The sequence below is a fragment of the Giraffa tippelskirchi genome, chromosome 5, assembly GCF_054371585.1.
Source record: "Giraffa tippelskirchi isolate mGirTip1 chromosome 5, T2T-mGirTip1v1.2.pri, whole genome shotgun sequence".
Taxonomy (NCBI): domain Eukaryota; kingdom Metazoa; phylum Chordata; class Mammalia; order Artiodactyla; family Giraffidae; genus Giraffa; species Giraffa tippelskirchi.
The window spans coordinates 73,082,696-73,110,694 of record NC_137279.1 but is presented as its reverse complement, the minus strand read 5'-3'; the positions used below and the strand labels follow the sequence as shown (position 1 = coordinate 73,110,694).

The 27,999-nt window shown below is 37.9% G+C and overlaps 1 protein-coding gene across 4 annotated transcripts in view; it reads left to right on the top strand.

Annotated features, from left to right (window-relative positions):
• The first annotated feature begins 253 nt into the window (after positions 1-253).
• CD55 (CD55 molecule (Cromer blood group)) overlaps positions 254-27,999 on the top strand; it is a 31,693-nt gene continuing 3,947 nt past the window's right edge. The window contains exons 1-9 of one of the 4 annotated variants that reach the window (XM_081484954.1): positions 254-434; positions 1,170-1,352; positions 2,737-2,928; positions 3,609-3,708; positions 4,725-4,810; positions 8,809-8,997; positions 18,166-18,921; positions 22,176-22,196; positions 27,321-27,393. In XM_081484954.1, coding sequence (XP_081341080.1) covers positions 329-434; positions 1,170-1,352; positions 2,737-2,928; positions 3,609-3,708; positions 4,725-4,810; positions 8,809-8,997; positions 18,166-18,921; positions 22,176-22,196; positions 27,321-27,393 — 1,706 coding nt within the window. In that variant the 5' untranslated portion in view covers positions 254-328. Of the gene's footprint in view, positions 435-1,169; positions 1,353-2,736; positions 2,929-3,608; positions 3,709-4,724; positions 4,811-8,808; positions 8,998-18,165; positions 18,941-22,175; positions 22,197-27,320; positions 27,394-27,999 lie in introns of all 4 variants that reach the window. The other 3 variants (XR_014052157.1, XM_081484955.1, XM_081484956.1) reach the window with 3 other exon arrangements.

Sequence of the window (27,999 nt, the reverse complement as noted above, 5' to 3'; positions counted from 1 at the left end):
ACCCTGTAGCAAACAGAAAGCAAGAGTCCCAGCGTCCGGCGCCGACGAGCTGCTTTCCCTGCCCCGGGCCCCTCTTTTTCCTCTTTTTCGGATCCCAAGGGTCCGTGAAGATGGGGCTCCCGCCCTTACCCCGCCCAGCACCTGGTGTGAGAAAAGCCCTCGCCCACTCATCTCGTTCTCAGTCCTTTGGTGATTCAGAGCCCCGGCCCCGCCCAGGGCGCTAATCTTATTGCTTAACTACCGAGCGCTGCCCGGACTTAAGCTCCCGTTTCCAACTCGCCGCGTCTTCACCGAGGAGGCCGGCGCCCGGTCCCCGTCCCCGCACGCCATGAGCCCCGCGCGCCCGCGCGCCCCGGTGCTACTGAGCCTTCTGGGCGGGCTGGGCCCGCAGCTGCTGCTGCTGCTACTACTCCTGCGTCCCCCGGCTGCGTCGGGTGAGTGGGTGTCCGGGGCCGAAGCCCAACCCTGCGGGTCAACCTTCGAGCAGGGTGGAAGGGGTGGAGGTCGTCGGCGCGACAGCCGAGAAGTCCGCGGAGCGCGGTGGGTGAGCCCTGTGGGCATCCCTAATCGTTCCCGGAATCCTACACCTGTAAGGGTCAGCCCTCCTGCTGGCACGATCCCTGGGGACGGAAAAAGGCTCTTCGCTGCTCACCTGCCACTAGGAGGTTTACTATGTTAGACCCCAGCTGGCAGGTTTTTAGGCGTGAGCCATCGAGGGGAGAGGGCGCAAACATCCAGAAGCCAAAGAGACAGGCAGAGGTCGAAGAGAGTGAATCCTCAGCATCTCCTTAAGGTTGGGAGGCCAGATCGTTGACCACCACAGGCTCCAGTCGTGCTACAGACTTGGCACTACAAGTCTGCGCGTCGTCTCCTCCAGGTGTAACGTTCCAAGGGGGCGTCTGTCTGTATTGTTTGCCTCGAAGCAGTATCTCTGTGAAAGTCTAAAGCTCTCTCTGTATGTATATGATAACGAGGGGCAGGAATTTCTTTTAGTTTTGAGTTAATTGACAGACAGGAAGCCTAGCAAGTTCTTGATATGTCAGCTCAGCACTGGATGGAAATATGTAGGCATCAAAAGCCTTTGCTGCCTCCCTTCTTTGTCTTGGGAAAAGAATGTTGCTATGAATTGAAAAGTGGTATTTCCTTCAGTTTTGTTTATTCCTTCCTAGGTGACTGCAGCTTTCCCCCAGATGTGCCTAATGCCCAGCCAACTTCAGGAACTCGTACAAGTTTTCCTGAACAAAGCACAGTAACCTACAAATGTAATAAAGGCTTTGTAAAAGTTCCTGGCAAGGCAGACTCAGTGGTCTGTCTGAATAACAAATGGTCAGAGCTTGCAGAATTTTGTAATCGTAAGTTCTTCATTTCATTTTAGAAAAGTTATGGAAATGGAATGTTCAAGTTTAATTTTATCCCTCTTTGGAATGATTGGTAATTGATAGTTTTCTTAGCATTATTAATCACCTGGGTATACCTGTTGACAATTCACAATCTAGCTAATTGATGGCATTACTTCCTGGAATAGGTCCTGCTCTTCATTAACAGGTTTTTGTTTTTTTGTTTTTTCCTAACACTGTAACTCTCGAACTGATTAATAGCGAAAATAAACAATAGGTACTGCTTAGGGAGTAAATTATCTATAACTATGTTTGGCAGTTATCTTGAGACACATAACAGAGTCCTCTGTAGGACTTGCCCAGTACAACTCTGTGGTGATATTTTTAAAAATTCTCAATTTTCATTTCAAAATCTATCTTTATAGGCATAGCCCTAGTTTTGCCTTGACATGTACAAGTAAAGATAAAAATTTAATTCCTGCGTTTGAACAGCTTGGAGCAATAGAAGCTACAGTGAACATAGAAACTGCCACAAGTACTTTTTGAAATCAGGTGTGAAATCCACTTTAACTTTTTGTTTTTATTTATCCATGATCCAAGGCAGGAGGTTGAAGTGCATGTCTTTGCACGTGTATCATGTTTTAGTGTTTATAACTATTCTGCATAGAGTACTTCGTCTAATTCTTCAAACAACTCCCTGAGGTTAGTTAAGGACTTATCCACATTTTACAGTTGAGAAAGCAGCCCCCAGTTAAACAACTTCGTTAGGATCAGGAGCTCCTTATGCAGAAGAGCCAGCGAGTCTGTTGATTATAGATCTAATGCCCCTTACACTACATGATGCCACTATAAATTCTCATTTGTCTGGATGTTTCCAGTTTTTAAATACTTTATGTGCTCCATTGGCTCATCTGATCCTTGCCTCCATAGGTTGTCCTGAGGATTAAAAGAGTTTATATGTGTAAAACATTTACAAGTACTCAAAAAATGTTAGCTATTATTGTTAACTATTATTGTTGTCCAGGACCCTAGCCCAGGGATCTGGAAATGCTGGTTCTTATCTATCCCTATGATACATGGGACAGGGTAAGGGAATTGGCATTAATAGAGTCAATGCCAGAATGATGGCAGGCAACTTAAATAAGTTACATTTTCTGAACTGTGGACATAGTGACTTTAGTGTACCAAATCTACTTCACAGGGCTCTAGTAATTAGGGAATGAAAATTTATATGTGAATATGCTGATACACTATCAATGCCACAGTGACATTAATATGAATACTAAATGTACAAAGAAATACAGAGAAAGAGTGATCTAAGGACCAGATAATTAGACATAGATTATAACATCAAGTGATACTCATTTTTTGTTGTTGTTGCTTTTGTTAATACTTTTAGGTAGCTGTGATGTTCCAACCAGGCTACTTTTTGCATCTCTCAAAAAGTCTTATACCCAACAGAATTATTTCCCAGAAGGTTCCACTGTGGAATATGAGTGCCGTCCAGGCTACATAAGGGACCCTTCTCTCTCAGGAAACATAACTTGTCTTCAGAATTTTATGTGGTCCAAACCTGATGAGTTTTGTAAAAGTGAGTATAGTTTTAAAGAGTAATCTTAATAATATGGTGTTTGAGGAAAATAATGTTTCTTCCTTCACTCATAGTGGAAGTCTATGTGTACATATTATTGTTTACAATGATTCTTAAATGAACCATTAGAACCAATTTGTTTTAAGTTAGACAAACTAAATGCTTGTGAGCTAGAAATATTACTTTGCTCACTGATTTCACATTTAAGGTTTAAGGTTAAACTAGTTTACCATTTAACCTAAGGTGAAACCTAGTTTAAGGTTACCTAAAAATGAAATATTGCCAATGCAGGAGACTTAAGAGACATAAGTTCGATCCCTGGGTCGGGAAGATCCCCTGGAGAAGGAAATGGCCCACTCCAATATTCTTACCTGGAGAATCCCATGGACTGAGAGGACCCTGGAGGGTTACAGTCCACAGGGTCGCACCGAGTTGGATGCGACTGAAGCAACTTAACATGGCACAAAATGACTTAAGTGTATATTTTAAAGAAAATGAAAGTCGCTCAGTCATGTTTGACTCTTTGTGACTCCATGGACTAATATGTTGCTTTCTTGAAACTGATAAAATGAAGGTACAATTTAAATAGGTGGATAAGTAATAGCAATGGTTCAGATGGTGAATTTGCATAGATGTGCCTGATAATTTAATGAAAAAAATCAATTTATATTCTTTCCTAGAAAAATCATGTCCGAAGCCTAGAGAAATAGAAAATGGTCATGTCAATATAACAACTGACATACTACTTGGTGCAACCATCTATTTTTCATGTAACGCAGGGTAAGTTTGAGCATATGAAACACTACATTTAACAATTGGAAAAACAAATTCGGATTTAAGATGGAAACTTTTAGATTTGTGACCAGTGTTTACAAGCAATAAAACCACCCTTCTGCTCAATGATGAACTCATTGCAGTTAAAGTTAGTAAAATGAAAGGAATATTTCTTATAATACCATCAAAATTGTCTCAATTGTTAGATTTCATTATAAAATTTTAACTGTGACTTTTAGAGGAAAAAACTTGTGATAAGTTGATGATCCTTGGAGAAATTAAGTCTTTTCAATGTTGAAACCAGTCTTTACCTAAATAATGAGTTTGCATTTGTTTGATTTCTTTGTATGCAAACAATCTGTTATAAAATATCAAGGGTTAAAAACAATCATTCCTAGTGTAAAAATATCATTCTGACCTAAGATCTTTTGTAAGTTCTCTATATATGGGAAAGGAGTATTGTCATTGAGGATTATCAGTGTTTCAAGTGCTGCTAAAACCTTTATATTCATTTTCTCGTTTAATATCTGTAAATTGAACTATGATATTTTATTCTGTGTGTGTGTCCCTGTTCTTTATAAAGCTACCAGTTATCATTTGTCTCCTGTACTAAACACAGATATTTGGATCATTAATAACAAATCTGGGGATACTTTGAACTCTTTGAATATAAGTACATTCTATTGTTCTATGGAATCTGTATTGATCGTTTAGAACCTGGAAATAGAAAAGATTTAAGCATCTGTGTTCTTTAAAAATGTTTTTAAACATTTTAATATTTTCTAACATATGCCTTACCCAAATAAAAAATATTTTGCTTATCTTACACTTTTTTATCTTTGATGTCACCCTTTTAGATATAATTTTTTCTTTTCCTTTAAACTGCCAAATGAACTTTTATCAACTATTGTTTTGTCTCTACTGGTGAAATAAATATTGTAAGGTGCTATTCTGAAGGATTTAAGGGAAGTCAAATATGTGTGAATGGAACTTCATGTTTTTTTCTTCCCTCATTATTTTAGGTACAAATTAGTTGGTGTAGCTTCTAGTTTCTGTGCTCCTATGGGAAATACTGTTGGGTGGACTGATGAATTTCCAGAATGTCAAGGTAAGACTGAAAAATTCTGAGCACTCTGCTGTGGGACTGAATAATCAATGATAAATTGCTTTTTGTTCTTTAGAATTACCCTCAGTATATATTTGTAGTACCCTCACCTTCCAATGTGTGAATGTTTTGCCTAGTTTATATAACTCTATTAGTAATACTTCTTAATTTATTAACTATGAGGATAAAGGATTAAAAATTAACTAAGGTTTATATTGTGCTTGGTCATTTATTATCTTATCATTCCTTCTAACAGTCAAATAAGATAGATCTGGGATTTTTTTCCCCCTCCTTCATAATTTTTAATTTAGTGGTGGTTAAAATACTATTCATTAGAAGGTCTATATGACTTGACCTTATATGCCAGAATAAATGGCCAAAGTAGGCATTAACCCAGACCTCTTGATTTCAAACCCATCATTCTTCTAAGACCTAATGTTACACTAGATTCCTTTAAGGATTGTTAACTGAGCTAATTATGTTGAAATGTTTTAAACCGTGATATACTTTTATCTTTAGAGAAATAAGCATACATCGTAATGAAGAAATATCTGCACTTGAAAATTCTGTCTTCTCAAGAAGGAAAAAGGGCACAGAGATTAATTTCCTAAAAGGGTATATCAAGTTAAATATATGTACATTAGAGACATATGTCTCCTGAAAACAGAGGAGTAAATATGTGCAGTGTTTTAAAAAGTAGACTTTATTTCTCTCATCCTCATTGAAATGATTACTCATTTCAAGTTTTGGTGTTATTAAGAGCAGGAGACTTGAGTAGATGTAGTGTAATTTAACAAGCATCACACTCTCTGGTAGGGCGCGTGTGGGGTCAACTGATAAGAACACAAATGAAATGAAGCCTTGGCAACCAGGAGTTTGCTCTTGCCACACCCACCTTGGGCCTCACCTCCTATATCTACTACTTCTTCCTTTTTTTTTCATTATTATTTTCAAATATCCATCCTTACTACCCACCATCACCTTTCCTATTTCCATCATCCAGTTAGGAATGCTATAAGTGATACTAAAGCAAATAAGGAAAGCAAGCAGGAGCTAGACCGTATCTTTTTTTCTGACAGAGGCAACAACTTGTCACAAAGTTTGGACAAGCAGTCTCTCAGTTGAGGCCAACATATTTACAAGCAACTGCTGTCATAAATTTCACAGAAATCTGTACACCAGGCGTGTATTCCAGCATGGAAGGGCTTCTGTGCTGCAAACCCAGTTTCTCTGTGTGTTTGCCTACAGCTAGTCCAGGTCCTGCTCTCTGTCTAATATCTTCAATCCTGTGGTAAAAACCCTGATGTTCATATTTTCCGCTCTGACTCTCTTACCTAACTCTGCAACCCTGCAATCATGGACATCTATATTCTGTGGGAAAGAGCCCTTTTCATTCAGCAACCCCATGTCTTCAACTATCCCTATTAAAGCCCTACTTCTCCTAGTGTAGACTTTCCACTGAAAACTTCAAGTGGAAAGTATAAATTCTTAAGCAGTGAGGTTTTTGACCTCAATTGAGCACACAGCATATCTCAAGTATGGAGTCTGGGCCTTTATCAACACACGAGGCAGCATTGATGTCTATGTGTGGATGTGGATATGGAGGTGTGGATCTAAAGAAGAAAGGAACAATGGACATATTCAGAACTTTTCCTTGGTCATACATCAATCAGAGGTGATACTTGTTCACCTCTGGAGAAAGCCTCAGTGTCAGAAACACCTGTTTTCCTATCTCTCTGCCAATATTTTCTTTTCAAAAATAATTTTAGTTGACTGCTAGTATACACTAGCCTAGAATCAGTCGCTGCTATATAATATCTGTCATTCCAGGCCCCTGTCTTTATCTTAACCTCTCATTTGTAATCACCAAATATTTTTCCCTTTATCTCCTTAATATATTTCTCAAACCTGTATTTTATCTTCTATATATAACACTTTTAATATGGTTTACTAGCCTTCATTTAGACTTTGCAATAAGGGCTATTCCTAATATTTTCAGGGCCTAGGACAAGAGTATAAAAGGAAAGGAAAGTCGCTCAGTCGTGTCCGACTCTTTGCGACCCCGTGGACTGTAGCCTGCCAGGCTCCTCCGTCCATGGGATTCTCCAGGCAAGAATACTGGAGTGGTTTGCCATTTCCTTCTCCAGGGGATCTTCCCGACCCAGGGATTGAACCCAGGTCTCCCGCATTGGAGGCAGACGCTTTAACCTCTGAGCCACCAGGGAAGTCAAGAGTATAAATGGAGGTCCCTAATCTAAGATTCAGCCTTTGTCAAGTAGGTTCCCCCTTCTTGCACTGTGAGGGGTCTCTGATGCCTGTAAATGGACAGGTCAACCTACACACCGAAATCATATCCCCTATAACCCTTAGCCCCACTCCGGTGAACTCTGGCCTAAAGGTGGACACATCAGCAGTATAGACTATTGTCAAGAATATGGACTGGGGGGAGCCCTGAAAGGAGTTTTGGCCCAGGGAGTTCTGGGCACCAGTTCCTGGAGCATGATTTAGAATGCTGTGGGGAGGAGCTCTCGCTGAGCATGCCTACTCTGCCCTGCAGATTCCCCATCTGGTAGAGAGAGGCACACCCATAGAAGGGCAAGAGTGTGGCCTTCCCAGCGGGAGCTAGGCAGGGGTTCCACTTGCTCAAGTGGTGCTGACTGCAGTGGCCTCCAGCCTCTATTCTCACACATCTTTAGTGTTTTTTCCAGCCTCTTCCCAGTGATCCATCTGAAACACAAATGTGACTGTCCCTTTCCTTCTTGAAAGAGACTTGATGGTATCTCCTCATCATGTCCAACATACAAGGTCTAAACCCGTTCATATAGTGTACAAGTCTAGCCGTGGGCTATCCAATTCTCCATACTTTATGTCTTGCCCTCCTCCTTCACAAACTGCTGAGGTTGTCTGGATACCTCAGACTTCTTCATGTCCCCACATCATTCCTTATGATACTGCCTTTGCTGCAAAATCCCTTAAGCACCCCCCACCCCTTTTATTTTATTTTTTAAGAGTTTGCTCTAGAATTTCTCCTTGAAGCTTTCCCTGACTGAACCTACAGTCCCAGGCTGCTTAACTGTTCTTTCTTTCCACACCACTGTGCATGCTTCTGTGACAATCCTCACCATTTTGTATGGAAATGATCTCTTTGAATGTCCCTTTCCACTACAGTTTAAGACAGAGGAACTGTATCTTACTTGGTTATACTTCTATTTATACAACAATGCCCAGCATGTATTAGGTGCTCAGAAACTGTGGGGACTGAACTGATGGTAATGTGTGTTGTCAATACCCACTCAGCCCAGTGTAAATCAGATTAGCTTGTTTTTGTTCCCTGCTTTGATCAGTGGCCTAAAAGTAATTCATAAATAGCTAGTATTGTCTGGGTACTTAAGAGTATTTGATGTAATGTAATTTGACATCCACATGTGATCACATTGCTTTCCTGCTTAAAAAAAAAAAAAGACAAGAAAAACAGCTTCATATCTCTAGAGAATGTGGAACTACTGAATTTTTTTATCAGGGAAGCTGCCAGGGAGACGCTTCTTTTTATAACAATCAATACTTTGCTTGTATTTGTTTTACAAATTCAGCTGCTCAGTAAGATTTACTTCAAATAAAATGCCAAGAGTCAACACATGCTTTACAAATTTTATCCTGAAAATCAAAGTCTAATTTTGACTTTTACAATTTTTTGCTCTATCTAAAATTTCTGTTTCCCATGCATGCCACTTACATTCCTAGCTCCTTTCATTCAGTATTGTTTCTCCCTGGAATCAAAAGCAGAGCCTTCCTCTGCTCTAAGAAGGGTACATCTTAGGTTTAAACTCAAGTCCGTTTACTCCTTAAATGGAAGCCTCTGCCTTGCTTTCTCTGAGATGAAATGTTTAATTTAGAAGAAGGGTATATATTTTTTAAATAAAATATTTAACATATTTTAATCTTGTTTATAAAAACATCTTAGGGGTTTAATTAATTTAACATATGTTATGATGTTTTAAAAGAAATTTTATGTCCAGAACCACCAAAAGTTGACCATGGAATGATTCAAGAGAAACAAAACAGTTATGCATATGGACAATCTGTAACATATAAATGTATGGAAGGCTTCACCCTACATGGAGCGAGCTCTATCTATTGTACTGTAAAAGATGACCAAGGAGAGTGGAGTGGCCCCCCACCTCAATGCACAGGTAATTAATTTGCAAAGTTACATTTCTGTTTATTCTTACCCATGTGTCTGTATATGGGCTTCAGAGAGTATACAAACTCCCTGAGAAATGAATGTAAAACGTTGTACATATGCATATTTGCATTTTTCTGGGCAATAGACTCTACGAGGGGATCTATGACTTCCAAAAAGGAAGAAGCACTGATGTGGAGAACATGTTGTTGCTGTTGTTGTTTAGTTGTTTAGTCGTGTCTTACTCTTTGCAACCCCATGAACTGTACCCTGCCAGGCTCCTCTGTCCATGGGATTCTCTAGGCAAGAATACTGGAACAGGTTGCCATTTGCTTCTCCAGGGGATCATCCCAACCCAGGAATCGAACTCAAGTGTCCACTTCTCCTGCATTACAGGCAGATTCTTTCAATGCTGAGCCACCATTTAGTAAAATACAAATAATACACACATGACCTCTGTGAATATATGTATATGTATAATAGTGCAAGTGTGTGCATACTCAGTCATGTCTGACTCTTTGTGACCCTGTGGACTATTGCCCACCAGGCTCCTCTGTCCATGGTATTTTCTAGGCAAGAATACTGGACTGGGTTGCCATTTCCTCTTCCAGGGGATCTTCCTGACCTGAGGATCAAACCCACATCTCCTGTGTATCCTACATTGCAGGTGGATTCTTTACTGCTTGAACTGCAGAGTAGGATGGAGATGTATAATATATATATATATATATATATAATATATTTATTATATATAGATATGTATTTTATTGATACATATAAATACTATATATAATAAATATATAAAAATAAAAATAAATATAAAAATAAATATATTTATTTATATATATTTATAAATATATATTTATTAGCATATATAATTATACTATATATAATATATTTATATATAAACTGTACCCATTTACAATTAACTTTTTGAAAGTAACATGGTAAGAAACAGCAAATATAAGCTAATTCACTAAAAACATGAGACATACGTGTGTGCATATATATATATAATATATATAATGTATAAAAATATATACAATATAATATATATATAATAATATATTGTATATATAATATATTTATTATAATATATTAATACATTAATAGAATTATTAATGTATTAATATATACTATAATAATATATAGTGTATATAATATATTTATTTTAATGAATATATAGTATATATTTTGGACTCTTTTGTTGACCATGATGGCTACTCCATTTCTTCTAAGGGATTCTTGCCCACAGTAGTAGATATAATGGTCATCTGAGTTAAATTCACCCATTCCAGGCCATCTTAGTTCGCTGATTCCTAGAATGTCGACGTTCACTCTTGCCATCTCCTGTTTGACCACTTCCAGTTTGCCTTGATTCATGGACCTAACATTCCAGGTTCCTATGCAATATTGCTCTTTACAGCATCGGACTTTGCGTCTATCACCAGTCATATCCACAGTTGGGTATCGTTTTTGCTTTGGCTCCATCCCATCATTCTTTCTGGAGTTATTTCTCCACTGATCTCCATTAGCATATTGGGCACCTACTGACCTGGGGAGTTCATCTTTCAGTGTCCTATCCTTTTGTCTTTTCAAACTGTTCATGGGGTTCTCAAGGCAAGAATACTGAAGTGGTTTGCCATGCCCTTCTCCAGTGGATCACAGTCTGTCAAACCTCTCCACCATGATCCATCCATCTTGGGTGGCCCCACATAGCATGGCTTAGTTTCATTGAGATAGACAAGGCTGTGGTCCGTATGATCAGATTAGCTAATTTTCTGTAATTTTAGTTTTAGTGTATCTGCCCTCTGATGCCCTCTCGCAACACTTACCGTCTTACTTGGGTTTCTCTTACCTTGGGCCTTGGGTAATTCCTCTCGCCGCCGCCGCAGGCCCCAGCCCCCCGCCGGGCCTAGGCCCTGTCGGCCGCCGTCCCCGGCCCCCAGCCTGGCCTAGCCCCTCTCGGCTGCCGCCCCCGGCCCCCGGCCCCCGGCCCGGCCTGGCCTAGGCCCTGTCGGCCGCTGCCCCCGGTCCCTGGCCCAGCCTAGCCCCTGTCGGCCGCCACCCCCAGCCCCCGGCCCTGCCTAGCCCCTGTCGGCCGCCGCCTCCGGCCCCCGGGCCCCGGCCTGGTCTAGGCCCTCTCGGCCGCCGCCTCCGGCTCCCGGGCCCCTCTCGGCCGCCGCCCCGGCCCCCGGGCCCCAGCCCAGCCTAGGCCCTCTCGGCCGCCGCCCCCGGCTCCCGGCCCCGGCCCGGCCTAGCTCCTCTCGGCTACGCTTCTGTGCCGAGCCGTCGCAGCCGCCTCTTAGAAGAAATGGAGTAGCCATCGCAGCCGCCCTTAGAAGAAATGGAGTAGCCATCATGGTCAACAAAAGAGTCCAAAATGCAGCACTTGGATGCAATCTCAAAAACGACAGAATGATCTCTGTTCGTTTCCAAGGCAAACCATTCAATATCACGGTAATCCAAGTCTATGCCCCAACCAGTAACGCCGAAGAAGCTGAAGTTGAACGGTTCTATGAAGACCTACAAGACCTTCTAGAACTAACACCCCAAAAAGATGTCCTTTTCATTATAGGGGACTGGAATGCAAAAGTAGGAAGTCAAGAAACACCTGGCGTAACAGGCAAGTTTGGCCTTGGAGTACAGAATGAAGCAGGGCAAAGGCTAATAGAGTTTTACCACAAGAACGCGCTGGTGATAGCAAACACCCTATTCCAACAACACAAGAGAAGACTCTACACGTGGACATCACCAGATAGTCAACACTGAAATCAGATTGATTATATTCTTTGCAGCCAAAGATGGAGAAGCTCTATACAGTCAGCAAAAACAAGACCAGGAGCAGACTGTGGGTCAGATCATGAACTGCTTATTGCCAAATTCAGACTTAAATTGAAGAAAGTAGGGAAAACCACTAGACCATTCAGGTATGACCTAGAACAAATCCCTTATGAGTATACAGTGGAAGTGAGAAATAGATTTAAGGGACTAGACCTGATAGACAGAGTGCCTGATGAACTATGGACAGAGGTTCATGACATTGTACAAGAGACAGGGATCAAGAAAATCCCCATGGAAAAGAAATGCAAAAAAGCAAAATGGATGTCTGAGGAGGCCTTACAGATAGCTGGGAAGAGAAGAGAAGCAAAAAGCAAAGGAGAAAGGGAAAGATATTCCCATCTGAATGCAGAGTTCCAAAGAATAGCAAGGAGAGATAAGAAAGCCTTCCTCAGCGATCAGTGCAAAGAAATAGAGGAAAACAACAGATTGGGAAAGACTAGAGATCTCTTCAAGAAAATTAGAGATACCAAAGGAACATTTCATGCAAAGATGGGCTCGATAAAGGACAGAAATGGTATGGACCTAACAGAAGCAGAAGATATTAAGAAGAGGTGGCAAGAATACACAGAAGAACTGTACAAAAAAGATCTTCATGACCCAGATAATCACGATGGTGTGATCACTCACCTAGAGCCAGACATCCTGGAATGTGAAGTCAAGTGGGCCTTAGAAAGCATCACTACGAACAAAGCTAGTGGAGGTGATGCAATTCCAGTTGAGCTATTTCAAATCCTCAAAAGTGATGATGTGAAAGTGCTACACTCGATATGCCAGCAAATTTGGAAAACTCAGCAGTGGCCACAGGACTGGAAAAGGTCAGTTTTCGTTCTAATCGCAAAGAAAGGCAATGCCAAAGAATGCTCAAACTACCGCACAATTGCATTCATCTCACATGCTAGTAAAGTAATGCTCAAAATTCTCCAAGCCAGGCTTCAGCAATACGTGAAGCGTGAACTTCCAGATGTTCAAGCTGGTTTTAGAAAAGGCAGAGGAACCAGAGATCAAATTGCCAATATCTGCTGGATCATCGATAAAGCAAGAGAGTTCCAGAAAAACATCTATTTCTGCTTTACTGACTATGCCAAAGCCTTTGACTGTGTGGATCACAATAAACTGTGGAAAATTCTTAAAGAGATGGGAATACCAGGCCATCTGACCTGTCTTTGAGAAGCCTGTATGCAGGTCAGGAAGCAACAGTTAGAACTGGACATGGAACAACAGACTGGTTCCAAATAGGAAAAGGAGTCCGTCAAGGCTGTATATTGTCACTCTGCTTATTTAACTTATATGCAGAGTACATCATGAGAAACGCTGGGCTGGAAGAAACACAAGCTGGAATCAAGATTGCCAGAAGAAATATCAATAACCTCAGATATGCGGATGACACCACCCTTATGGCAGAAAGTGAAGAAGAACTAAAGAGCCTCTTGATGAAGGTGAAGGAGGAGAGTGAAAAAGTTGGCTTAAAGCTCAACATTCAGAAAACTAAGATCATGGCATCTGGTCCCATCACTCCATGGGAAATAGATGGGGAAACAGTGGAAACAGTGTCAGACTTTATTTTTGGGGGCTCCAGAATCACTGCTGATGGTGACTGCAGCCATGAAATTAAAAGATGCTTACTCCTTGGCAGGAAGGTTATGTCCAACCTAGACAGCATATTTAGGAGCAGAGACATTACTTTGCCAACAAAAGTCCGTCTAGTCAAGGCTATGGTTTTTCCAGTGGTCATGTATGGATGTGAGAGTTGGACGGTGAAGAAAGCTGAGCGCCGCAGAATTGATGCTTTTGAACTGTGGTGTTGGAGAAGACTCTTGAGAGTCCCTTGGACTGCAAGGAGACCCAATCAATCCATCCTAAAGGAGATCAATCCTGGGTGTTCATTGGAAGGTCTGATGTTGAGGCTGAAACTCCAATACTTTGGCCACCTCATGGGAAGGGTTGACTCATTGGAAAAGACCCTGATGCTGGGTAGGATTGGGGGCGGGAGGAGAAGGGGAAGACAGAGGATGAGATGGTTGGATGGCATCACCAACTCGATGAACATGGGTTTGGGTCGACTCCGGGAGTTGGTGATGGACAGGGAGGCCTGGCGTGCTGCAGTTCATGGGGTCGCAGAGAGTCGGACATGACTGAGAGACTGAACTGAACTGAACTGAACTGAATATATATTTAATATATAATATATAATATACTGCTACTGCTACGTCGCTTCAGTCGTGTCCGACTCTGTGCGACCCCATAGACGGCAGCCCACCAGGCTCCGCCCTCCCTGGGATTCTCCAGGCAAGAATACTGGAGTGGGTTGCCATTTCCTTCTCCAGTGCATGAAAGGGAAAAGTGAAAGTGAAGTCGCTCAGTCATGTCCGACTCCCAGCCACCGCATGGGTCTGCAGCCTACCAGGCTCCTCCACCCATGGGATTTTCCAGGCAAGAGTACTGGAGTGGGGTGCCATTGCCTTCTCCATAATACATAACATATACTATATATATTATATATATAATATGTATTATATATAACATATAAATATATATGTTAAAATATGCATATAAATATATATATAATTATATGTATATAATTATATATTATATAATGTATATGATATAATGTAAATATATATAAATATACAATTATATATAAATACATATACATATTTTAATATCTATATTTATATATTATATATACATATATATGTATATATAATACATTATATATACATATATATGTATATATAATACATTATATATACATATATTATATTAATATAATATATATTGTACATATTTATTATAATATATTAATATATAATATATATTATAATTATATATTAATATATTTATATTATAAATATACATAATATATTTAATATATAATATATAAATATGTCTAAATATTTATATTATAAATATATTATATATACTATATATTATATAGTATATATAATCTATAAATTATATATTAAAATATATTTATAAATTTATTATATATCTATTATATATGTATAATATAATAATACATATATATGCACACACGCATGTCTCATGTTTTTAGTGAATTAGCTTGTATTTGCTGTTTCTTACCAAGTTACTTCTACAAAGTTAATATAGATATATTCTTATTTATTAAAAACAGTGTATATTATGGTTTATTTAATTGAGAGGAAATCTTAGATTGAACTGGGGGATCTAGATAATGATCTTATATGTTGTGACAACAAAGAGAAACTCTTGCCTACCTGTTGACTTCATTGAATTGTATTGCTTTCTGCCTCTAGAATTTCTCTCTTACTGACAATGCTCTCTTCTTTGTATTTCTAGAACTTTCTTAGGAGGTGGCATTTATTTAAGCAGTATCATATTCAAATGCCAGTATAACTCAGACAAATACTACTTTTATAATTATACTTGAATTTTATTAGCATAGTTTTTAAATAACATTGCTTATTAATAGTAGTTTTTTCATATAAGTGGCATACATGAATATTATGAAGTAATGTTAAAACTAGGCTTCCCAGGTAGCTCAGCTGGTGAAGAATCCACCTGCAATGCAGAAGACCTCTTTGATTCCTGGGTCAGGAAGTTCCCCTCAAGAAGGGATAGGCTACCCACTCCAGTATTCTTGGGCTTCCCTGGTAGCTCAGACAGTAAGGAATCCACCTGCAATGCAAGAGACCTGGGTTCGATCCCTGGATTGGGAAGATCCTGTGGAGGAGGGCATAGCAACCCACTCCAGTATTCTTATCTGGTGAATCCGCATGGACAGAGGACCCTGGTGGGCTATAGTCCATGGGGTCACAAGGAGTTGGACACGACTGAGTGACTAAGCACAGCACAATGTTAAAACCATGTTGATAAAAAGGTTCTACAGTAAATGTTATTGTGTTCCTTGTGTCTGTGCAAGGACATTTTTTACAATAAATTCTTTGCAGTATAATTACAATATCAAAGATATATGCATTTAAACTTTTGATAGATGTTACCAATATTGTTTCAAAAGAAACTGTACCAATTTACTGTCCCAGTAATATTGCATCTTTGTTCTCTCTACCACTAATAATAATGGTTATTATAATGTGGAGATGTGATAGTTAAAGGGTGGAAATTTCATTTAATTGTTTGAATTCATTTAAAGTGAGTAAATTTTGATTTTTTAAAATTTAGCTATATGATCCACTTCATATTTATTTCCCCTATTTTATTAAATAATCAGCTATGTAGAGTTTACAACTCTATGGTAATGCTCAAGGATGTCATGTCAGGCCAATGCTGGCATGACAATAACTACGAAACCTGGGTAGATTTTTTTTTAAACCATATTTTAAAGGCAAAAGTTGCTCCCTCAGGGGAATAACTAGGGCTGAATGAACTAAAATTCTGAGTGAAGGCAAACGATTCTGATGTGCACCTGGAGGATCCATCTTGAACCAGATAAAAGACCGTTGCTCTCAATCATTGTGGTAAGCTAGGATAACACACTGGAAACTGGAAATTCTCAAAGGCTGACCCAGTTTTTCCTAAGAGCCATTTGCTGATTTCTAGGAATGCAGATGAGACTGGGGAGCTAGACCCCAAGCTGCCAAAGTTCAAAATGAGATCTTCCTGAACCTTATAGTATTTGGACAACAAACCCATCACAGGAACAGGCTTGTCAAGCATACAGCCAGTGTCTCCCTTACAACATTTAAGCTCATTTTGAAGCTGTGTGGGGAGAGAGGCTGTGTTGCTGGAGAGGGCACTACTGAAGAATAGACTTGGATCTCCTACAGTCTCTCAGGGCTGAGGAAAAAAGATCCGATTCCAAGCAGCAGAGGCAAGAGCAGAAGTAGACTGAGTCATATGGAAACTGTAACCCAGCTCAGTCCCTCATAGGCTGAGGATGTGATCACCTCAGACCAATCTGCCTATCAGAAAAGGATACCCTCCCTTTGGAAGATCATATCATCTGAATTTTATGCAATGTATTGCATATAATAAAAAATTATTAGATATGGAGAGACACAAGAAATTATAACCAAATTAGGAGGAATGAAAAGCAAATAAGAAAGATCTAGATAATTGAGTTAGCAGACAAGGACTTTAAGTGATTAATATATTAAAGATACTAACGGAAAAGATAGAGAACTTCAACAGAGATTTGGAGTCTATAATATGGAGTAAAATAGACATTCTTCAATGGCAAAATATAGTATCTAAAATGAGCAGCACAGTAGACAGGTTTAATGGCAATTTGGAGATAGCAGGAGATGGTATTGGGAACTGGAAGAAAGATTAGTTAAAACTGAAGAACAAAGAGAAAAATGAAAGTAAAATACAGACCAAATTTAAGAGACGTTTGAGATATGACTGTTCTAATTATGATAAAAAGAAAATAGGGGAGAGAAAGAGAGAGAGGGAGAGAAGCATAAGAAATACACTAAGAGATAATGACTGAAAAATCTCCCAAAGTGATGAAATATATCAACCAAGAGATTCCAAAAACTCTCAGGACTCTAAGCAGAATAAAAAACAAAACCATTTCCAGGCACCTCGTAGCAAAACTCATTCATTTTACAGATGAGAAAACTGAAGCTTAGAGAAGTTGACAGCAGTCTCTAATATGTGGTCAAACAGGCTTACACACTGCTCAGGGCTGCCTTATGAGGGAGATTGGATCAGCAACCCAAAGTCAAACAGGCCTAACATTTTAATGTTAGATTGGTGACTCTCAGAATAGAGTCTTCACTAAATTTGCACTTCAGATATTTGTTATCTCACCTAAAATCCAAAGAGGAGCTAAACTTTTTTCCTATGTAAAGTTGGTAACCAACACAAGAGGAGAAAAGGGATTTACTGTAGGCTGATTGAATTTATTGCTTTAAAAGAGAAGTGAAACAAAACAAGTTCCCAAGGTCACTAACATGTCCTGACTGCTTTGGAAAAAGTGACCATGTTGTGCTTATCTTTGTTGGTTCAAGGTTGCATCCTGTTCTTCTTTGGTCTTGGCATGAGAGAAAGAGGACGATTTATGAGAAAAACTATTTGGGGGGTATTAAGAATGAGATCACTGCCAGTTCTGACTTTGATTTCCTTTTTCAAATAGAAAATAGTTTTAGGAATCTCAATATTACTTTGTTGTAAACCCACTTTTGTTGCCTATAGGCACAACTTATTTCAAAGCAAAGATAATATATAGCATTTCAGTTCCTTGAGAAAGACATGAGAATACTTGGTTTCCTAAAAGTCATACTTAGATATTTGCGCGGAAAGAGAAAAGTCAGAGCAAACAGTTGGTTCCTAAATCTTAACTTGGACAGCATTATTTACCTAATTTTATTATAACATTTTTCTTTTACAGGCGTCAAACCAGCAGTTCAGCAACCCACGGAAGTAAATGTTCCAGGTACCAAAGTCCTATCAACTCCTCAGAAACCCACCACTGTAAATGTTCCAGCTACAGAAACCCCACCAACTCCTCAGAAACCCACCACAGTGAATGTTCCAGCTACAGAAACCCCACCAACTCCTCAGAAACCCACCACAGTGAATGTTCCAGCTACAGAAACCCCACCAACTCCTCAGAAACCCACTACTGTAAATGTTCCAGCTACAGAAACCCCACCAACTCCTCAGAAACCCACCACAGTGAATGTTCCAGCTACAGAAACCCCACCAATTCCTCAGAAACTCATCACAATAAATTCTTCAGCTACAAAGCCCCCACTAGTTTCTCAGACATACACCACTGTAAATGTTCCAGCTACAAAGGTCCCATCACCTCCTCAGAAACCTTCCACAGCAAATGATTCTGCCACAACAGCCTGGAATTCCCCAATATCAAACACTTCCTCTACAGCAACTCAGAATCCCATCATGGCAAATGCTTCTGCAAACACACCAACAACCCAAAGATTCACCCCGGCAAAATCTTTACTTACACAGAATCTTAAAGCTACACAGAAGTCCACTTCTGTACATATGACTAAGGGTCTCCGTATAACACAAAGATTGACCTCTGCTCATGTTACAGCATCAAAAACTACAGCTGTTCCCAGGACAACCATGCGTTTTCATGCAACAAGCACACCTAAAGGAAGAGGAAGTACTCCTTCAGGTCAGTTGACTCAGTTCAGGTTTCCAAATATGGATTTTATGTGCCATGGTAGAAATTTCAGATTCATCAGGGTTAAAAAATTGAGTAGTGTCTGGTTTATTGTAGGCAGAGTTTCTTTATAGCAATGTTCTGACTTTCTTCAGAACTGACTGACTTTGGATTGTGCTAGAGCATACCTTTAAGAAAGAAATGTTTTTGCAATGACATAGAAAAAGGTTGTGGTGTCATAAAAGCACTTTTAAATTAAAGTCAGTAAAGAAATGCTGTTTTTCATGTTAGCTTTAGGGAGCCACTGAATTCCTCATGATCCCTCAAAGAACCAAGTATGTATAATCCTTTAGGTTGATTTCTAGGTCTGATTCAATGACAGAGACCCATCCCTCAAGGATGCTAAAGGAACTCTCCAGATTCCCTTGAGTTGCTGATTTGGTAAAGTACCTTAATAGTATCTTCTAAGTAATTAAAAACACAGAGTCCTTTGAAATCTTTCAGATTAACTCTTTAAATGAAAATTTTTTTGAAAGCAGAGTAACATATGCTTTAGATTTCAGGAAAACCTACTGAATGAATGAAACCCATTCAGACCACCAGGATGTCTTCTTATTTTACAACTTGCTTAATAAATAGCCATTTTTTATAGACACTCTTGTTCTCTAATAGAGATATGTGGGTTTTTGGTTGTTTTTATCTGTTTGTTTTTATCTTTTTTTGAATCTCAATAGGACTGAGCCGAGAGATAATTGTTTTAAATTATTTTAACTTTTCATTGACATCAACACACAGAAAATTGTACACAACACACATATAAGGCTTAATAACTTTCCTAAAGCAAATATCAGTGTAACTACCACATATGTCAAGAAGTAGAGCAGCATCAGCCCCTCACTTTCCAGATGTGCTGTCGATTCTGAACTCTGTTCTCTGCCTTCTCCAGCCAGTGAAACTGTGGCTTTCCGCTCTCTGTGCCAAGTGGCCTAGGGATTTCTCCCTGCTGCATGCAGGCAAATCCCACTCCCTGCAGCTCATCTGCTGCCTGAGCTCTCTCAGCTTTGATTTATTTCTGCCTGAATTAGTTTGTTCTTTCATGTCTTCAAATAGTTATCATTGTTGTTTTTTCAGTACGTTGTCCAGATTTCATAAATTGCCATACTCAAGGTCGTTTGGCCATTACCCAGAATCTTTAAGAACTTAAAACATTACAGATATTATTGTTGAAATTTCCTTTGTATGTTTCTTTATTCCTTTAGGTAAAAGGTCAAACACACAAAATCTCACTCCAATTAGTTCCCTTTTTTAAAAAGGGAACTTCAGTTCCTGCCCGCTTCTTTTAAAAAATTTTATCAAAGTATAGTTGATTTACAATGTTGTATTCATTTCTTCCATGCAGCAAAGTGACTCAGCTTCTATATATAAATCTCAACCTTCTAGTTTATCTCTCCCTCCAATCTTTCCCCTTTGGTAACCATAAATTTTGTGTTCTAAGCCTGTGAGTCTGTTTCTGTTTTGTAAATAAATTCATTTGTATCATTTTTTTTTAGATTTCACAATACGTGATATCATATGATATTTCTCTTTGTCTGACTTACTTCACTCAGTGTGACAATCTCAAGGTTCATCCATGTTGCTGCAAATGGCATTAGTTCATTGTTTTTATGGCTGAGTAATACTCCATTGTGTATACACACCACATCTTCTCTATCCAGTCCTCTGTGGATGGACATTTAGGTGCCCCCATGTCTTGTCTGTTGTGATCAGTGCTGCCGTGAACGTTGGGGTGCATGGATCTTTTCATATTAGAGCTTTTATCTTTTCTGGATCTATATTCAGGAGTATTGGATCACATGGCAACTGGACTTTCTTGGTAGCTCAGCTGGTAAAGAATCTGCCTGCAATGCAGGAGACCCCGGTTTGATTCCTGGTTTGGGAAGATCCCCTGGAGAAGGGATAGGCTACCCACTCCAGTATTCTCGGGCTTCCTTGGTGGCTCAGATGGTAAAGAATCTGCCTGCAGTGCAGGAGACCTGGGTTCGATCCCTGGGTTGGGAAGATCACTTGCAGGAGGGCATGGCAACCCACTCCAGTAATCTTGTCTGGAGAATCCCCATGGACAGAGCAGTCTGGTGGGAGTCCATGTGTTCTCAAAGAGCTGGGTGCGACTGAATGACTAAGCACACACACAGCAACACTATTCTAAGTTTAAGGACTCTCCATACTGTTCTCCATAGTGGGTGTACCAATTTACATTCCCACCAACAGTGTAGAATGGTTCCCTTTTCTCCACACCCTCTCCAGCATTTATTGTTTGTAGACCTTTTGATGATGGCCATTCTGACCAGTGTGAGTTGATACCTCATTGTGCAAGCTTCCTCTCTGTGTTTTTATTCTTACGCTACATGTACGTCACCATAAGTAGTACATATTATTGTTTTGCATGTTTTTTATAATTTACATAAACAGTATGTCATGTGTTTCACTACCTAACTTGACTTTTTGCACTCAACATTGCTTTTGTGGCTTATATTGATCCAATTAGATTCAGTTCATTAATTTTAACATTTATATGTGGTTACTGAATTCTTAAAATTCTGTAACATCTCTGGCCCTAAAAATTTTAGGTTGAATATATATGTTTACTAGGGCAAGGTGAAAAGAAACAAGTTCACTTAGTATAAATTTGTTATAGAGCTAACTGTGTTAAACTATTTTTTTCTGCATGAATATAAGATAATTTAACAAATTTAACTTAAACTTTTCAATTATTTTAAATGATTATGATAAAAATACAGTGAATATTTGGGATCAAATTTCTCTCTTATATACAATTAATTTACCCTTTAAATATTGTATGCCTTTCCTGCTCTTATTGAAAAAATAGTAGTAGCTACTACTGAGTGTGATCCATAGTGGCATGCACCTTCCATTTGTCAATGTTAGTCCTCACAGTAACCTTGACTTGCCATCAAGTCATATAACCAAATTTACATAGTGTTTGTTTCAGCATTCAATAACTCTTAATCACATTTTATGCTTCTATTGTTGACTGAATTTGTTTCATAGAGATAGATATTAGTGTGTGTTACTTGATTGTTAGTAATATGATTGCTTTCATTAATTTATTTTAATTGTTTCTTTTAGTTACTTTTGAACTTTAAGTACAGTTTATTGATAGACTTATACATTTATTAAATTGCTAACAAATTAATGACTTTAAAACATTTTTACTTTTGTAATTCTTTCCTTTTTTCCTTCTTTAGTTGCTAGCATCATTGCATCGGGTAAGTGTGACTCTCTGAGAGTTCGCAGAATTTGTCATCGCTTTCGGATATATAATTCCTGGAAAAGAATATTGTTTTTTTACTGTCTTTGTTGTTGCTGTTCAGTCACTAAGTCGTGACCAACTCTCCATGATCCCATGGACTGTAGCATGTCAAGCTCCTCTGTCCTCCACTATCTCCCAGAATTTGGTCAAATTCATGTCCATTGGGTTGGTGATACTGTCTTAGGGATACTATCAGAATACAGTATGTGTGGGTGCCAAAGAGAAAACAAGTAAAGGCATCTTATTGACATGTTTGTGGGCACCATTAGGTACTCAGTATGTTAGAGTACTCGGTATGCTAAGAACATTTCCCACCATGTTCTTGTTCCAGGGTAATTTTAGGACAACTTCAATCATTTGGCCAATCAGTCAAGTATTATTGCATGCCTCTTGGCTCACTGCATCCATTTTAGTGCTTAAGAATCACAAGAGGAGAGAGTTATCAATACAGTTTCTATTCTCAAGTGTTTTATAATTAATCATAAACTACTCATTGACTATTTCTAGATTTGTCCTATCCCAAGTAAAACAGAGAGTGTTACTTTTGGTTATATCTTCTTCCTTTACCCTTCCCCGTCAGTGGTTTAAAGTAAAGTTTCTCCAAACTCTGTTGCTGTAGGCATGAGACAAAAAACATACCTGTTGTTGCAATTTCTTCTAGCAATCAGTCCAGTCCTTTTTTGTTTGTAAATATATCATCTGATGTTATGTATTAACAAGATTAATAAGATGGTAAAAGAAATCTCTGTTAAGAAGCAATACAGCTAAATTGGCATATTGATAAGTAATGTCTAATGGAAAATATACTTATAAAATTTTTAAAAAACACTTTGGTTTATGTGTTTATAAGCTGAAAGCTCATCGTATGCATGCATGAATTAGCCATGTGACTATGAAAGTGAAAGTATTACTTGCTTTTATTATTTTCATTGTTACTTATTATAGTTTTTATGTTTTAGACAAACATCTTTTAAGCTAAAAGATTTATTTTGAAAGATTCCAACAGTTGCAATTCACTTTGTCTATTCTATATTTTAAATAAAAATAAATGTATTCTAAGTGAAAATCTCATGATCTAATGGCTTAATGACATTTTTAATAGATGAACTTAAAATTTAATAGATAAGCTTTTTCTTACCAGCTCAGTGGCATTCAATGAAAATTTGAGATGCTTATTATTTTCTCTGAAATTCTTTAAGCGTATATTGTGTGATTCTCCAGAAACTTTCCCTTAGGGTTAGTTGTAATTCCAACTTGTGCTCAAAAATAGGAATTCCTTCCCTTTTGTATCAGACATATGGTAATATTTTTCTTTGGGATCTTATACTTGTAAAACATAAACCTGAAAATTATCTTTACTTCTTAAATGTATTCTGTGAATACATTTTCTCATTTTAAAGATAAGCTCTACAACAAGGAAATTGCTTTTATTGATTCCACTGCAATGCACATGAGTGACACAAATGATATTAGAACTTTGCATTTGAATGCAAAAACTTTGAATTTTTTCCTGTTTAATTTTGCCAAGAAATAGAGACTGACTGCTCATCTCAGAACTTTATCTGCTGTGTAAGTGAAGCCTGCCTTGTGATTTTCTTTAAAAATTTTTATTTGTTTATTTATTTTTGACTGTCTTGGGTCTCAGTTGCCACATGTGAGATCTTTGTTGTGGTGCAAGGGCTTTATAGTTTGCTGCCCATGGGCTGTCTGATTGAGACCTAGTTGCCCTGAAGCATGTGGGATCTTTAGTTCCCTGTCCAGGGATCAAACCCGCATCCCCTGCATTGGAAGGTAGATTCTTAACCACTGGACCTCCAGGGATATCCCTGCAGGGTGATTTTTAAAGCTCTTCTCTGCTGTGTACTAGTATATTTTTCCAAGAAAAAAATTTTTTTTCATTATTACCCTCTTTCCTTCAAGGATCTTGTAAGGCATTTTTTCCTAATCATCCCTATAAAATATTAATAATACAGATATAATATTAATCTATTTATGTACTGTATGCCCATCTGTACTTTATATGTAAAAAAGTCAAAAAAATACTTTTTCCCCTTTAAGGATGATACCAACCCCACTGAGAACACATGCTGTATATAGTTGTGGGTTTTTGTTTGTTTTGTTGACAGTATTTTATAGAAGGACGGCTTATGTTTTGGAGTCAGTCAGACCTTGGTTTCAATCCTTTTTTTTTTTCCATTTAGTAATTACTCAACCCAAATGATTTACTTAATCTCTCTGAGTCTCAATTTTCTCATTTATGAGATGGTGATCATGATTCTTGTTTAAAGTCTTGGAAGCTTAATGAAATAATGGTTGTGGAAACTACTGGCATAGTGCTAAAAATTGTATAAATCTCAGCTTTAAGAATTCTTTTTTATTTTGTCACTATTATCTTTCTCATATGGATATCTGACAATTTTATTGTTCCTTCTGGCCACACCAAAGAATTAGACAGCCCTTTATTAGAGTACCATGTGCACGGTGGGTCAGTGGTGAGGACTGCACTGAGACATGCCTGTGTATTACTTCATTCACTTCTCACAACAGTCCTGTAAAGTAGCTGTGTCCCACCTTGTAGCTGAGAGAACTGTGGCTGTACAAGATTCTTAACTTGCTCAAGGTTACACAGCTATTAGGCACTTGAATAGAGGGAGATGATTAGTTTCTTCAGCACTCAGTGCTTGAAAGAGTAGAAAAATTCTTTTCCTAGAGCTGTACAACTCAAATTTAACAATTAAGATAGTCCTGATTCTTCATAAGTATTGCTCTTTTCCCTTCATTGCTGAAATCCTATATTGTGACATTCATAAATCCCTTGTAGCAATTAACAATAGTGAAGAAAAAAATTAGAGAATGTTCAGTGAAATATCTAAGTACTTTTTCTTTTAAATATCACATGCTTATTTACTTATGCTTTTATGTTAAATAGGATTATAAGGAAGAACAAAACCTGTTTACAGCTTTCTTAGTTTTTCACAGTATAGAGACGACATTTCCACTTTATGACATGTGTATAAGTGAGACCTTTTGAAATGACTGGATGAATCCACATTTCTTCAGGAAAGGAGGCAAGCCTCATTCTGATTTGGGTTGTTCAGGAATGGAGATAATGCTCTATATATTAATGTAATACCCATCTAATACAAATTTAGTTTGAGTAATCTCAGATATTTTTATTGAGAATATTATGAACAGTTAAAATCATGCATTTTTACTATGAACAAGTACCATGCCAGTTATTGGAGGTAATGAGCTAAAATGTGACAAACTGCTTTGTACTGCTTTAAGTACTAGGTAAATATATTTCTACATAGTGGAGAACATTACTAAAATACTCCTTTTACTTAGAGAAAGACATTTCTAAAATTATGTGATTTTCCTACCCAAAAGCTCTTCAATGAGTAATTAAGAACACTGGAATCATAACCTTAATTTCATTTATAATATTATAGTTGCATTTAGCCCAGGTCCTTGTTGTGTTCAGTCACTCCTACTCTTTGCTACTCCATGGACTGTAGCACACCAGGCTTCCCTGTCCTCCACTATCTCCTGAAGTTTGGTTTGCTCAAGTTCACCTCCATTTAGTCAGTGATGCTTTCTAACCAAGTTGGCCTAAGTTGTGTTAGTCTTAAATTAGTACTGATTCACCTTTGGGTGAATTTTAGATCATAAACTATTGCCTTTATAAAGTTTTCTTTGTTTTCATTTGCAAAATAGTATTCTCATTAATTATTAATTGAGGAATTGTTTATTTAGGATTATACTTCTTGTATTTCTGTATTTTGCATTGGTTTTCTGTTAAAACATAAACCTTCACACTTTCTTTTACAATCACATATATGTGCTGACCAGTGTTCTAAGAATATTCCCACTTTTGTCATCTAGACATTTGGGATCACTTTAAAATTTTTCTATCTTCATTTATCATTCAAATTGAAAATGGGATTTTTCTGCAACATTTGAAAATGGTGGGATTAATGGGAAGTGGTAAAACAAAAAGAAATCACAAATCTTAGAGGAGCCATGATTTATTTTATTAGTGCAATCCTTCAAACTAATGCTATGGTGCTAAGGAATCAATTAAAGAAATTGGGTAAAATACTGTAAATTCTGTGGTAGAAACAGCTGTTTTTAAAATTATGTATCCACATGGCAGATCAATTATGCGACATCTATTGTATTTTGCTGATTTGAAACTGGACACACTTGTTAGTCACATTAGCTTCAGTTGTTTTTCTAGTATTATTTCTGCTTTTCTTTGTAGTACAGATAAAAAAAATAGAGTTCAAGGATTTGGGAGGGTGTAGTGGGGAGGAAAAGGGATATGCAGGGTGGTGAGGAGACAGGGCAGTGGTTGGTTTTAAGAAGAAAATTTATGTGTAAAAATCAAGGTATAATTTTTTTTTTTTTACTGTTGATCAAATTATTTTATCAGTTATTTGTTGTTGTTCAACTCAAAATAGTGCATTTAATATTGAAAGTAAATATTAGTTTCCCTAAATGAAATTTTATCTGCAATAAACTAAACACTGGAAAGCGTTTCTGTAGTTCTACTCTCCGTGCCCAGATACTGATGCCTTTCCTATGATGGAGAAAGACCTACGTCTCTGTTACCTTTACTATGAACTAAGTAAATGGCCTTCCCGTTAACCACATATGGAAGCTTCACCTTTCTGACACTCAGTTTAATTATCTGCAAAATAAATGTGAACTCCAGGACATCTTCTAGTGCTGAAATTGCACATAATACAGTCAATATGTTTAAATAATCAGTGATCAAATAATTTAAAATTAAGCATGGTGGGTTGAAACATTTTAGAGTCCTCTCAAATCTGTAAAATTTTATTTGAGCATTGTGATACTTCATTTTAAATATTTCAATTTCCCTTGAAAGAAAACAGGATAAATAATTGATCTTATTGTCAAACTTGTGACATAAGCAAGCAAGCAAAATATAATTCATGTCTCCGATTTTTTCTTTAACTTGCCTGATAATCAGTATGTTTGTCGTTATGAATTACATTGCATATGTAATTGCTCATTTCTATATTGATTGACTTACCATTTTTTCCCCCTCAAGGATGTGTTGCTGTTACTGTAATAATTGGTATCATAATTCTAGTCAAAATTTTCTGGGACTGTGGAAAATCAGGGTGAGCAAACATTCTGATTTTTAAAAATGTATTCTTAGCTTTTTTCCAGTAAAACTTGACAGTATAACAGTAGATAACTTTCTAAGCTTAATTGTATATTTTGACATGCTGTCTCTTTATTTCTTTTGTCTGTATTTACTATCTTGGATGAATAGCCTGTGTCTTTAAAAAAAAAAATTAGAAATCTCAGTATATACAAGAACATTAAGTGATTTGAAAGCCAAAGTCTCATTGCAATCTATTGATCAGCTCATTTTTTTTCTCTACTGAGTACAATTTATGAGTATCTATGTTTTGTACAGAAGTGAAAAAGTCTAGAAAAAGAAACTTAATGTGTTGTTAAATTGCATGTGACTAGGCCTATTAATAAATCAGATTTTTTAATAGATGCCAGTCTAGCCAAAGTCAGCCCAGTGGTTAAGAGGGCAGGTTCTAGAACCTGACTGCTTGATTCCAATTCAGGGTCTACTGTTTACATACCATTTGACTGTGAGGAGCTTAACCTCTCTATGCCTTAATTTTCTCATTTGTAAAATGGGGGAAATAATCGTACCCACCTCATGGGATTGTAGTATCTGTTTTGTGGGATCAAATGAATCACCACCT